Source organism: Macrobrachium nipponense, chromosome 21 (genome assembly GCF_015104395.2).
Source record: "Macrobrachium nipponense isolate FS-2020 chromosome 21, ASM1510439v2, whole genome shotgun sequence".
In the NCBI taxonomy this organism is placed as follows: domain Eukaryota; kingdom Metazoa; phylum Arthropoda; class Malacostraca; order Decapoda; family Palaemonidae; genus Macrobrachium; species Macrobrachium nipponense.
In genome coordinates, this window is record NC_087212.1 from 56,303,089 (window position 1) to 56,318,138 (window position 15,050).

Genomic DNA, 15,050 nt, shown 5'->3' on the forward strand with positions numbered 1-15,050 from the left:
ATATATAAATATATATATATATATATATATATATATATATATATATATATATCCATATGTATGTACGGATATATGTGTGCGCATATATTTATGGATATATATAAACCTATTTACCTATATGAGGGAGAATCTAAAGTTAAAATAGCGCGCTGATACGTTAAGGAAATAAAAAAATAAGAGTATATTTTTGAGAAACACAAATCCAGAGCTCCAGTCCAATTCCAGTGGACTTAATAACTGAAAATATTTCAGTGATCAAGTTCACAGAAGTTGGACGAAGCTTTAAAGGTCTTTGTATCTCAACAAATACACACGGTATTTGATTTTTCCGTATCTTTGATCCGTTTTCGTTAGAATTTTGTATGCTGGAAGCTCGATGTAGTCATTCACTCCACTCCATATGCAAGCAATGTATGTTTTTTGCGCGTTCAATTCTTACTTTAATTTCAAAATTAGACGCATTGTATAGGAAAGATTAATTTTTTATTCAAATAGAAGAGTGATAGCGTTCGAGCTTCTGTTCATTAACCAGGAGTAAGCTTAATGATATAACTGGTAGTAAGCAGCTCTTAAATAGCTATAATTTTTTTTAAGTAATTACGGTTGGAATATGGACTCATTTTCAGTACTCATACAGCTTATCGTAGTCAAAATAAAAATACACATTTTCGAGGAATTTACGAGTACTGTTGTCAAAATGAATGCATTCTCTCTCTCTTTAGTATCTCTGACACCATCTGCACATGCATGCGGCGGGAGAGAGAGAGAGAGAGAGAGAGAGAGAGAGAGAGAGAGAGAGAGAGAGAGAGAGAGAATAATGTCATCCGCATCTACAGTGATGGCCGATTATGAATAACGAATGGGAATAAAGCTGTGTCGGTAGAGTGAAAGGGTAGTACGAAGGGGACGGGTCAATTGGCCAATCAGGCAGCGGTAGGTGCGTCCTCTTCTCATGTGGTCCATGACATCGAACATGTAGTCCAATATCTTCTTGCGGGAGGCATTAGGAAGCCGGCTGTCATCACTGGGAGGCGGCATCAGTCTCAGGACAGGAAGGCCGTGAAGGACACCCCTTGTGTGAAATTCAGCCACGGCGCTTTCAATTAGATTAAAGCTCTAGCAATCCTTCATCGTCCTTATGAATGGGATGGAGTTCAGGGATTCCGTTCCAAATACTGGCATAAATGTTCCTCTGCTTTGCTTTGAAACTACTGCAATCCATATATGGTCGAACTTTGAGCGTTTTATTAGCCCGTGGGAAAGTTGTATATTCCAATTCACAGAGGATCTAAAGCAAAAAAAAAAAAAAAGAGAGAACTCTGAGACAATAACAGATTTCATTATTCAATCTTGCAACTGGTCTCTCTCATCTCACACGTTAGGTAAATCTACATCCATGTACGTACACATACATACACACACGTGAAAATATACCCAAGTATAAACATCACCTCATACGTATGCTTGTACACAAACTTGCAGTTTATTTACCAAGTTAGTTCTTGACTGAATGACTGCAAGGAACTCTACCCTCTACCGACGTAAAGCCCGCGTGACTGTCATCCTTGGTTAAAAGGGGGCCAGATAAAATATTTTTTATTATGCTTAACAGTTATCTATGTCACCTATGTTCTTCTTTGCAGTTTTTAACGACTTCCTTCGTAAATACGATAAGATATTGATTTTCGTTTGGCACAGGACTGCAATATATGATTCTCCTGTTTTTTGTCCGCTTTCCTCTCCATTTATCTCTGTCATTCTTAACCATCATCAAGTTCTTGTCGTATTCCGACTAAAGTCGCCATTTTCGTGTCCCTCCTCTTTCTCCTCCTCCTCCTTCTTCTTCATGTTCCCTTCCTCACCAAGACTCTAGATGACATATGATCGTTTTTCCGTGGGTGTCCCTCTCGTCACTTGGGAAGGCCAAGGTGTTTTATGATTCTTCGTGGCACAGCTGAAGTTGCTTGCTATCTTGCAAAATGGAAATGCTCATTTTTTTGCGGCCCTCGGTACGCCATGCTCTTGTCGTGTCCGTGATCTATTAGCGTTTTCCTGTTTGTAGTAAAGGCGGACGAGCAGAGAGGCCGCCAAAGGTCGCCTTCAGGTCGCAGCTCAGGAGAGGGTGGGTGAAGTAATGTGTGTGGTGTTCATATTTTGGGGTTTTTTGTGACCATAAGAGTCCATGACCTCAAATTAATAGAATTCCACATGAACCTGTAATTCTGGCTGCGAGAATCAAGAATAAAAGAATTCAATTCTCTTAGTCATTTACTCATCAAATAGTTCCTCATTGGACCGGCGGGTTACGTGTTCGCCTACCGATTTAGTAGTCCGAATTCGCTTCCCCGTTCTGCCAACGCGGAATCAGAGGAATTTATTTCTGGTGATTAGAAATTAATTTCTCGATATAATGTGGTTCGGATCCCACAATAAGCTTTAGGCCCCTTTGCTAAGTAACCAATTGGTTCCTAGCCACGTGAAAATATATAATCCTTTGGGGCCAGCCCTAAGAGAGCTGTTAATCAGCTCAGAGGTTTGGTTACACTAGGATATACTTGACTTAACTCATCCAAATATTCGCTGTTTCATACCCCTTCAATCACGATAATTATAATTAACAGGATATACTAGTTTAGACGATGGCGGATGATCGTGCGGAATGAACAAGCTCTTGCCATACGAACTGAAAAGATCATGACAAGCAAGAAGCACTTCTACCACGGTTATCTGAGACAAGCAGATTATGCTTTTGGCTCAGGTTGCTTGTACGTTCGTTAGTAGATTATGCAAAACATTACTCGTTGGTTTTTACGAAAATTTCGTGAATGGCAGCAAGTGATGAAATTCTGAGGGAGATACGAATATTTCTTTCGGGTGAAGGGGTTTTTGGAGAGAGGATTGTTAAGCCTTGGGAGAGGTTTGCTTTTTCCGGAAGCTCTCGGAATAAATTATGGAAGGGTATAACCAACCATCCATGTAAAGCATGAAGGGGAGTTTAAAAAAAAAGAAAAAAGTTTACTATTTTAAGGAAGGGTATCTTTACGCAAATGCCACTCACGCTTATTTATATACCTAAATAGTTGTATGCATACTTGCTAAACGACACATCGATGTGCTCTAGACAAACACAAGTAGCAAGATGGCTAAGACCAGATTTACTGACATGCTGGTACAGGGAAATATGTATTGATAGGAAAGTAGATAGACAGACAGACAAAACTGTGATGCATGTTTTACATAAAAACACCTTATAATAAATCAGCACAGAAAGAAAGCTATGAAGGAAAGCCTAAATTACACTGAAGAAATGCAATATAAAAATCTCGTGAAAATTGTGTTTAACATTTCCACCTAACCTATAAAGAGGAGGAGAGAAAAACCTAGCAGACTGTGAAAAGTTATTTCAGAAGTTGAATTTTCTTCTCCTCTTTTGGGACTTTCTGCTCTCTCCAGAGTCTTACACAATAGCTTTTTCTGTTTTTATTACAACATTATTAGATGGATGCTCTGTCTTTTCCGGAAAATTTTCACTTGCTAAGTTTTTATTCTTGTATTATGTTAATTTCTGTCAATATCGCAGTCGAAGGGAAGATCCTGCATCCTCCTCCATACATATTTTCAACCTCTTTCCGTTCTTTCATCCAACATCCTCTTACTCCAAACCCTAAACCCCAACCAAACCCCAGGCCAACTCTGCCCAACCTCCACTTCTTTTTTTTTGAGACATTTAACCAGCCTCATTCTGAATCCTTCGCCAAATCTTCAGTCTTTATTTTTTCTTCCCTTAACCTTCACTCTATTTCCATGTCCTAATTCTCCCCAGAAGGTATTTTCTTCCTTCACTTTTCTTCTTTGTTTTTTTCAATTCTCTTACCAGCCTCTCTCTCTCTCTCTCTCTCTCTCTCTCTCTCTCTCTCTCTCTCTCTCTCTCTCTCGTTTCTCTATCTCATCAAGAAGGCAGGTCAGACAAGGCTGCACACACCCAACCGCCCTCACTGATAAAACTATTCGAGAGGAAAACGCGCGCATGAGGCCAAACGTGGCGAGCCTCGTAATATGAAGGGGAGTAGAAATGGATCCCCAGGACTTCAGGACTTTAGTACACAGATTTCCATTCTTGATGGGTGATAGGTATTTGATTAGGTTTCTTGTACTCGTGATAATCTTCTAGAGACATACCAAAATGTAGTCGTTTGAATGTGCGTGTGCAGTTGCTATCTATCTCTTCTTATTAGTGATGAGTAGTTGACTTTTCCTTTTAAAAATAAATTGTATAAAGCCAGATGAATTAAAGTGCATGTCAGGAGCAATTTTTATGGGTATTTAACTGCTAGCCATTCTTTTGATGGTTTTAGGTCTGATCTGAAGACAATGAATTTCTGAGTATGGCAGCTTTTAGTTATCATGCAGCTTTTGAATTATCATAAGTAAAGGAATTTGTAATAAAAACAGATGGCATTTCTTTTCTATGGGTGATGGCTTGAGTCCAAAGGACAGAAAAGGAGAGCAAAGAGTCATAGGCATAAACCAGCGGAGACAGATCAGCTTCACATAAAAGAAATTCATAGGAGGCTGGCCAAGTAAAACCTGGAAAATTCCAAAGACTAGCGATAAAGAGAACGGTCTACAAATCGAGCCATTTTTCGATTGCTGGATCTCCACAAAGTAAACGTGGAATGCAGTAACCTAACGAGTACCTTGGCCACCTGGCAGGATGATAGATACCTAACACTGATAAATCTTTCCTAAAGCCCTGTGCATCTTTCTAAGTACTGATGATGGATGAACTGATGTGCTTCTAATTATCTATTCAAGCTACTGACTGAGTACCACTTAAAGATGGCAGATCCTCTCCCGATGGACGACAGTAGAGTACAATTGACATCATAAATGACAACTACACGGTACGGATATCATTCCCAAAGGGGACACTGATGACCAGGGCATTGATGTCTCATCTGGTTGGGTCATACGCAGAGGACCCTCAAACGTAATGCCTCTAGAAAACAAGGGATAAACATGAGTATGCCGCAACTAAGAAGGGCTATCGATCAACGAACTACTTAATTCGGATCTGAGATGTGTATTGATTTTTCGTTTATTATTCTTTTTGCGAATCCCACATATAATAAAAAAAATTAACGTCCTCTTTTCATTTTGCAAACACGTATACTCGCATATATATATATATATATATATATATATATATATATATATATATCTATATATATATATATGTAATATATATATATATATATACTAATAACACAGGAAAATGACAGGACAGAAGGTAAGAACCAAGCGCTTTCTCCTATTTATTCAGGCATTTGCGCCCCGGCGATGCTTGAATAAACTGGAGAGTAGCCTTGATATGGACCTTCTGCCTGTCATTTTCTGTGGAATTCGCTTATATAATGGAGTCACGTGCATCTACTGTGATTGTTTAAGCATATATATATATATATATATATATATATATATATATATATATATATATATATATATGTATATATATAGTTATATATATATATATATATATATATATATATATATATATATATATGTATGTATATTGTATATATACATAAAAAGAGAAAGAGATTTCTAGAAGGCAACCATCAAGTTAATAATAAAACAAATGGGAGTATTCATAACAGAAAACTTTATATCCATAGATTCTGTCCCAGTCTTTTCTCCCATAGATTGAGATAGAGTTGTTGAAGTGTCACAAGCCATTGGAGTGAAAGAACAGGAAAATTTGGGAACAGAGAAAGGAAAGAATAAAAAATAAGAAAGACAGATTTATTCTTCTTCTTCTCCTTGTGCAGTTAAACTGGAAAATGCTGCAAAGAATTTTTCATGTGAGAAAAAAAAAAGAAAAGAGGTGAAAAAAATTCGTCACCGGGGCATGAGGCCCGTGAGCAGATTCGGGGAGTAAAACTGCGGTCTCATTTACATATGGCGGAAGATCCTATTTTCTGTTTTATTGTCCAGTAGCCAATTCCGTTCTACGTATAGCCATTGGATTGGGAGCTTTCACAGCGCTAAATTGGATTTATTGAACCATTTTCAAAAAAAGCTAACAAGATTAAGCTGTGTGATACACTTTACTCGGGATTTTGAAGGTTTAATTTTGGAAAAAATGCGGAAAGAAAAAGAAAACAAGTAAAAGGTCAGAGAGAGAGAGAGAGAGAGAGAGAGAGAGAGAGAGAGAGAGGAAACCTTTTCCTCTTGTATTTGTTGAGGTGAAAAAGCTAGAAAATGGAATGCAATTTTATTTAAAAAGTATCGGAGTTGTAGAACGACATCAACGGAAAATAGAAACGACTTTTTCCGATAACACTTCCTTATCTATTTTTTGTTTCTTATCGTGGTGATACAAGGCGGTGTTAAAAGCAAAGCACGCTGAAAAAATGAAAATAGAAAAAAAAAAAAACATTTCATTTTGTTTTTTTTACTGGGAATTTTTTTTCTTAAAATAGCCACTTTAGCGTAGGTAAGCAGAAAGAGATGTTAAGGACTTCCATTTCTTTTTTCTTTTCTGGGAAAGTGATTTCCGCGAATATATATTTTAAAGGTAACGTTTTGGCAAAAATAAACAAAAACATAAAAAAACCTGTACGGATAGGGACAATGTTGAAAATAACCGTCTTTCATGGGAACCATTCTCATATCCTTAAAATACTCTGTTTCCAGATATAGCCGCTATGCTGATCTCGACATTACTTTATTTTTCGAACCTTTATTGGTTTCCGTAGTCTACGTCAACTTTGTTATACGTGGTGATACAGACTTCCGATAAAATAATTGATACGCCCAGGAAAAAGTGTAAAATAAGTTTCAGTTTGAAACAGTCAAAAGCGATCTCTCCGCGTTCGGATAAAACGAGATTTCTTTTCTGTTTCTTGTTTGAAGAGACCTAAGCCAATCGTCCTTTTCTCTCTCCCAGTTGTCAACAGCGATGCCTTGCAATCACGGCGTTTTCTTCTTTATTTTTGTATGTTCTTGTTACCGAAAAGACATTGAATAGGGTATTTGCATAGGGAAAGATAATAATAATAATAATAATAATAATAATAATAATAATAATAATAATAATAATAATAATAATAATAATAATAATAATAATAATAATAATAATAATAATAGCATGAGTCTTGAAATGGAGAAACAAATTCGCAGTTATGTATGTGTACCTATATGTAAGGAGAAATCTGTACAGAAAGCTTTCGGGAGTCTGTTCGATTCCCCCTTTTCAGTCCGAACAGATTCCCGAAAGCTCTTTGTACAGATTTATCTTTAAAGTATAGGAAGTGTATAGACATAGAGATGTAGTAAGGGTGTGATAGGTGAAAAGGAAATGTACAGAGGTACAATGATATGAGTTTGGTCATGTAGATGAATTATAGAGAGAGCGCCGGTGAAGACTTGAATAGACAAGTAGATATCAATAAAAATAAAAAAAATTGCTTGTAAAATAGCAGAGAACGCAGTCCTCTTTTCCCTAAGGTCACCAAGCCGTAGGAAAGGCGTTTTGGTAAAGAAAAAATGCAATCATAATAAAAATAAGAATTTTGGCACTAGCTAAAATCAAAGTGAAAACGGAGACGTCTGCGAAAAACAACAAATTGGGAGAGATAGCTCTATTACCTTAATCCCCGGATTTAAAGGATTTCCTGCAAATAAGGCAGTGAATTAGGCTGCAGTGAACTTCCCCCAACTGTAATTACGGTGTCCATTTGAAAAATAATAACGGAAATGACTGGGCTGAAGCAACAATAAACAACAGGAGGGAAATGCATGAAGGAATCACGACGGAAAAAGGCATGACGGATTATTTACGTACCGAAAAACCCATTGAAAAAAAATTGTATTTTTAGTTATTTCAGCCTACCGCAGTTTTTTTCCGAAATATTACATAAATATTTAAAGATGGCCGGAGGTTCATACGAGCATAAGCAATTCTGTACTTTGAGCATTCTCTCCTTGGTTGCATGGACTTGACCAAGTGTTTAGATTATAAGTATGGAAAGGGATCCGAAGAGAAATCTACATGCACTGAAGTTCAAAGGTGGCTATAGAGTAAGGTGTAACGCTGTATAAAGAGTTTCTTCTTCGTATCAGCAGTAAAACAGTGACATCAGGGGAAACGGATTACTGCAATATGGCAACTATACAATGGTGCAACACTCATCTCACGTTTGCTAGGTAAGGGGATCCTCCAAAAAATCCTGCCCACCTCTCATCTCTCTATAAACGAGCAATTGAATTTGCCAGAGCCAAGAAAAATGACGTAAGGTTAGCAAATTCGCCCCAGAGGATTTGCTCAGACTGGAGGCTGCATCCTTCTGGCGTCGCACTTCCAGAGAGGAAATGGGCCCAGAGCACAAGCACACAAGGGTAATTGTTTGGGGGTTGCAAGGAGAACTGAAAAGAGTAAGAAATGTAGGGATAAGCAGGAAAGGCAGAAGGCAAGCATGAATTTAACGATGAATCGGAGTAATTTGAGGTGATTCGGTCACGAAAAACTAAAGGAAAATGATGAGTTGTGCAGAACGCATTCAATTCGGGAGCGTCAGGAAGAGGGGGATAAATGGCATGAAAGAAGGTTTGGAAAGAAACGACTTTAGCTTATAAAGGATGAAGTGGGCAAGGGCGTTCGACGTGCCACTGATGAGCCTACTGCGTAGGTGTAAGAATCGGCTAATGATATGGAGGATATGGAAGTTTTCAGCAAAGAAAAGTTCATCAACGACTTAGCAACTTTAAAGTGAATTTGGCGTTAAGCATTGTCTTTTCTTCCCTTTTAAGAGAAATGCTCTAATGGCAAAGAAAAATGCAAACATACAAAAACACACATACACACACAAATGTGTGTATATATATATATATATATATATATATATATATATATATATATATATATATATATATATACGCAGAAATTCAAATATACTTAGAATGACATATACGCACACGTTAAAATGTATGAGGATGTCTGCAAACGCACATGCAAAAAAAGGGATAAGGGGACCAAAATCCGTAAATAAAACATTCAAAATCCCCACATCTGAATAACAAGGATCACGTTATCCTGCGCCAACCATACCGAATTTAAACTGCAGAAATGCGGATAAAGATAATGGCGAAGAAAATACGAGGGGAACCTTTTAAACAGTTTCACGAAAATTATGGAAAACTAAACAAAGAACGAATGTCATCACAACGCTGCTGTCAAGAGATTGTCCTTTTCTGTTTTGAGTGAGTGGTAAGACCTGCCTAAAACGAACGATACATAAGCAGATATATGTATACTATGTATATGAGTGGAGAGAGAGAGAGGAGAGAGAGAGAGAGAGAGAGAGAGAGAGAGAGAGAGAGAGAGAGAACTACAAATTTCGTTTTATATCTAATAAATTAAATTCAAAGCAATAGGTTTGAATCCTATCCATGGCAAAAACATTTATCAATTACAACTCTAGGCGTCGGTTATTTCCACGTATAGGGAATCCGACATTATAAGGTTTTTGTAGCTTAATATTCTTCAATTTAGGAAAATTCAACGTGAATTTGACAAAATTCTTTATGTATATATACTATATATATCATTGCATATACAATTCATATGTATTATTGTGTATTATTATACAGTATATTATTATAATTATATATATCTATATAATATATATAGTATTATATATATATAGAAACATATATAATATATATATATCTATATATATATATATATATATACATACATACATATACATACATATAAGAAGGGACCAAAAAACAATTATAGAAAGAAGTAGAGTCAAGTGGAGAGAAAATTACTAGGTTATTGACTAAACGAATAGCCTTTCATTCAATCACATCAAAGAACGACACACAAGACGATGATTCCCAGATATGAGAGCAGTATTCCACGCAGGAACGAATAAGGAAAACACACAGGATTAGCTAATGGAGTGGTGAAATGATCTTAAAACAATATATTTAATTATCTAAGAAGAAAGTTAGCATTATGGCCAATGGGCTTTCACCAACAATAGTTTGTGCGATCTGAAAACTCAAAATGTTGATAACAACGACAGTGTCAATTTCCTTTTCGTTACGAATATTATTCGAGTAATCTGATGGATTAAAGTAAGGAGAACCTGTCTCATGGGCACTGAATTTGACAAAGTTTCGGAGGCTCCATCTATAAAATTCATTATATCAGAATTAATCGATGAAAGAGTATTTCCAGGCTGAGTAAGAACAAGAGAAGAGTGCTGATTCAAAGCAAAATTAATATTAGCAGTTGAATCATTATCAAAAGAATAAGTAAAAGACCGCAAAGGTTATGGATACCAAGAAAAATAGTGAGTGAAAACTCAACTTTGAGTAACCCAACAAGATGCGGGGAAGCAGACGTTGAGCAGTCTAAAACTAAATAAATACTAAACTGTTCAGACATCTGGAATAAGTTTACAGAGAATCTATTTGGAGAAATAGATGTCTGTCAATACATTTGTATCCGTATGTAATTGAATTAAATCATTTTACTTTAACTATTCGCGCATAAGCACACGCACACACATTTCTTTCCTTTTTCTTCTTTTTTTAAGCACGAGTGGGCTAAGGAAACAGGCCTATTTCAACATCTTTTTTCCCCTTTATTCCGACGCTTAGTAATACATTATTACATTTGGGAATGCGTAAATAAATATGATCCATTAAGAAGCTATCTTAAATTAAAAAATCCATCCATAAAAAAGTAAAACGCCTAAAAATATACAATTATAAAAATTCATTTAAAAGCTTAAACCACCGACCAACTTTCAGTTAACAGAATTGAAGACGAAATGACGCAAGGAAAGACAAAGTAGATACGTTAGCTCAGATACAGTTGGAAGGAAGAGGTTTGGGTGTTTAGTTGGGGAACTAAATACACAAACAACGACTCTACAAAAGGTAGTTCGTAAGGGTTTTGTGTTTGTGTGTTTGCATGTATATATATAAAATAATAATTATCCTATTTGCATGCAATATACATAAACGAGAGCACACTGACTAGATCATGAGTGATCCTGAGTGGGTTTCATTTACGAACAAATTTACATTGTATAACACAACAAACATTGCAATATGAAAACAACTCTTAATCATCTAAATATTTGCTTCGGCACATCCTTAACATTTCTCTCAATTTCCAATGAAATTCTGATACTCTCGAACAGATCTCTGAAGCGTCCTTTGCATTACTCATCTTCCAGAAAACATCTGTGTATTACTGGTTGTTTCCTATGATTCGTCAATCATTAGGGAAGGAGGGAATGATTCATTTTAGTGATGTTGTGGAGCTAAAAAACTAGATTGAAGAGCAGATTTATTGATTTACTTGCTTGGAGCTGCGACATATCTTAACGGTAACAATATTAATTACCTGCTCGTGATGAAAACTCAGAAAGCAGGGTAAATCTCATTCTGTTGTTTTGTAAATAAAGATCTATTTTCCATTACCAATTGGCTATGGGTAAAAATATAATCAGTTGAGTAGTTTGCAGTCAGCTATCAACGGAGTTTAAGAGCTACTGCTAGTCGCAAATGAATATCGCCCCCAGATTTATGGACAAAATCGATCGCAACCGTGATGCTTGAAATATCATATTTTAAACACAAACGATTCACGAAAAATCAAGGGTATCAAGAAAAAATGTTAGTACATTAAAAAAAATATTTAAATATATCAAGTATAGTTTGAATATCTATATCTGGGATAGATTTTTATCTTGCCGTCTCCAACATTAGCTTACAAATTACTTGCAGGAGCCATAATCGCACTGGTATTTGAACGTTACTATACAGGTGAAGCTACGTTTTGACAACTCAAGGCAACTGCTGCCAAACAGTGTCAACCACTATATCGAGTCTCGTGTAACAAAAAGAGGCGTTCAAAAAAAGAAACCCAATAAAAATCTCTGCTGAGATCATTCCGCTTTATGTGAACATCAAAAGGCGAAGAACAATGCCCGGCAGAATTATTGCGACGGTATTGTTCACTCTGTTCATGAACATCACAAATGATACCTTTTCGTCATTCCCACTCGGACACATGTGCTTCTCTTTGTAAGTCCCATTTTTAGATATTCACTATTGGCACTGTTTGTTTAGGGTTACGTCTGACAGCCGTCTGCTCCGACAGCAATGAAGAGTCGAAACAGCTTCCTTGCAGGTGTCATGTGAAGGGCTGAGAGTGCCTATGTTGTATATAATTTTCACTACAATAAAAGTGCATCAGCAACATCTACACAAAGAGACGATGAATGGTTGCATACTTAAGCATGAACATTCGGAGACGAGAAATCTGGTAAACTTTCGTGGATATCAACGCTTAACTATTTGCGTAATTTTTGCCATAAAATATACCATCAATCAAATGGGTAAATAGAAAAAAAAACATGATTAAAAGACACTCTTCCTTGCTAAGATTATAGAAAACAGTAAAATACCAATAAAAATGAAATGCAACTCATATATATCTTCGGAATAATTATATATTCAGCGTGTAAACAAATCTCCTTAATATACAAAAATATAAATGTATATATATATATATATATATATATTATATATATATATATATATGTATATATATACACATATATCCATAATGTTAATATATACATATAAATTAAATATTTAATCTATGTGTGTATATATATATATATACATGTGTGTGTATGTAAATGTACATATATATATACATATGTATATATATGCGAATATAGATATAATATATATATATATATATATATATATATATATATATATATATATATATATATATATTGTTAGGTCTTGGGTTCTTTCAATGGTCTTCCTAAATTTAACTTACTCGTGATTTACCTCTTTGTGCCCCCTTCCCAAAAGGGACTTTGTGTGTTAAACAAACCTTTATTAGAGTCAATATAGCTATTTCAACAGTACTGTTCCGTCTAAGCCCATGAGCGTAGTGACCGTTTTCGTGGGGTGAAGATGTACCATAACAATGTTTTAGGCATTCATTACCTGTCCAGGAATCTACTAGCAAAAGAGCTTTAGAGCTCATAAAGTATGGGATGGCTATACCTTCTATGAAGTGCAAAACAGTCTCACAATAGCTAAAGCCTCAAATAAGGAAAACCTATGGAAAAAGTGAATATTGACTACAACACCTTCCATTTTTGACAATAACTCTTCCTGTGGAAAATCATGCCATGGCCGTGGACTTGTCCCAGCCTATCATCATCCACCAGTCTTCCTAGCTGTTAAACAGTATCAGGATTTGCTGGTGGTCATGAAAGACATGTTGCTAGCAACCTCACCCCTGAAGAACTAGTGAGAAATCGGAAATGGCATAAATATATATGGTCAATAAAAATTACGAACACACGCACACATTTATACACACACACACACACACACACACACACACATATATATATAATATATATATATATATATATATATATATACTATATATATATATATATATATATATATATATATATATATATATATATATATATATATATATATATATATATATATATATATATATATATATATACATATATATATATATATGTGTGTGTGTGTGTAAGTAAGTGGCTACTTAGTCTAACGTCTTCCATGGCAAAAGCCAACACATCAGTTAAGTGGAGGCAATTTAAACGAAAATTCCTGATCGTCAGAATCACTGTCCTGGTCAAATGAGCATTTAGGACCGTTGAGACGATAATGCGATGATATACATCCTCTGACAATAACTTGGCTTCACTATTGTTCGGATGAATGTTTGAGAAAAAGTGAGAGAGAAATCAGACCAGTGTTCAGAGGTTGCTCTATCATCATGGGTTTGTGCTGGTATTAGGTCAGCTTAATTAAAATGAACAACAAACTGGGAAGGATGAGTCAAAATTTCTGAAAGATGAGAGCAAATTCCATATTGTCATAGGGGATTTAACAAGAAAGGAAGCATGTTATATTATCTGAACAAACAGATCAGCGGAGTAAAGTACTCACCAAAATTTTCAATTTTTCTATTTTCTATTTTCCAGTATGCAATCGGACCTACTACGGCTACGTGGAACACACGTACCAGCTGGAGGTGCCAGCACCCCCGGCCTCCCGCGCAGGACCTCCTCCTGTGCCCTCGCACCCTCTCTACGTGCTGGAGACATCCAAGACGGAAGGCTTCAAGTGCATCCTCACTTTCGTGGCCATAGGTAGAGATCACGGCGACATCGTCCAGATTACTTTTCAGAAGTTTCACGTCGGACATTACAACGTGGCTGCAGCCGATGGTAAGAGATGTCATAGGAGACAACAAATCTTGCCTGTATTTGCGTACATCCAAAATTTGCTTAAGATGTATAACCGTATATGTATGTAATTTTATAGCCACAAAGACCTCCGTCACTCTCTGCGGATGGATTCGAACCAATGCAAAGGAGGTTTCATTAGGGCCGTTCTTATGCACCATGATGCAAAGCATGGCAGGGTGAACCGGCCTCGTTTGAATCTCTCGCGGACTGGTCCGAATCGCTCCACTGGAGGCAAGAGCTTCCTCATTTGATCCCAAGGCCAATATAGTACTGTATTGGCCTTGTTTGATCCCAACTCGGGTTCAAGGCTCGTAGTGATAAGCTAGTGGAAAAGTATGCTTAGAAGTCGAGAAGTTAAGAGGTCATCGTGGATATATGAAATTACATACATTCTGGTAAAGGTAATCTGTTAATCCTATATGTCTATTTATCCCATACTTTTCTGCACATTATATTTAAAAAAAAAAAAAAGTTTAATTTTGATGAAGAATTAAAACCTCTCCTATTTTACTTAAAAACTAATCTCTAAATATGTTTCATTACGGATCACTTCGTGAAGGTACACACAACTAATTTGTTAAATCCTTTATTAGATTTCCATTCACCCTTCCCTTCCTCTACTGATTCTTAAAATATGTCAATATAATGACTGTTTTTATTCCTTTCCCACTTTTCCTACCATTTTGTTTATTGCAAATC

The 15,050-nt window shown here is 36.1% G+C and overlaps 1 protein-coding gene and 1 long non-coding RNA gene across 2 annotated transcripts in view; one reads left to right on the forward strand and one right to left on the reverse strand.

The window, feature by feature from the left end:
- Window positions 1-15,050, forward strand: part of LOC135198043 (uncharacterized) — a 211,517-nt gene that overhangs the window by 180,051 nt on the left and 16,416 nt on the right. The window contains exon 4 of the mRNA XM_064225423.1: window positions 14,085-14,330. Within this exon, the coding sequence (XP_064081493.1) occupies window positions 14,085-14,330 (246 nt within the window). The remainder of the gene's footprint in view (window positions 1-14,084; window positions 14,331-15,050) is intronic.
- LOC135198044 (uncharacterized) overlaps window positions 1-15,050 on the reverse strand; it is a 226,658-nt gene that overhangs the window by 127,340 nt on the left and 84,268 nt on the right. The gene's annotated exons all lie outside the window — the stretch shown is intronic.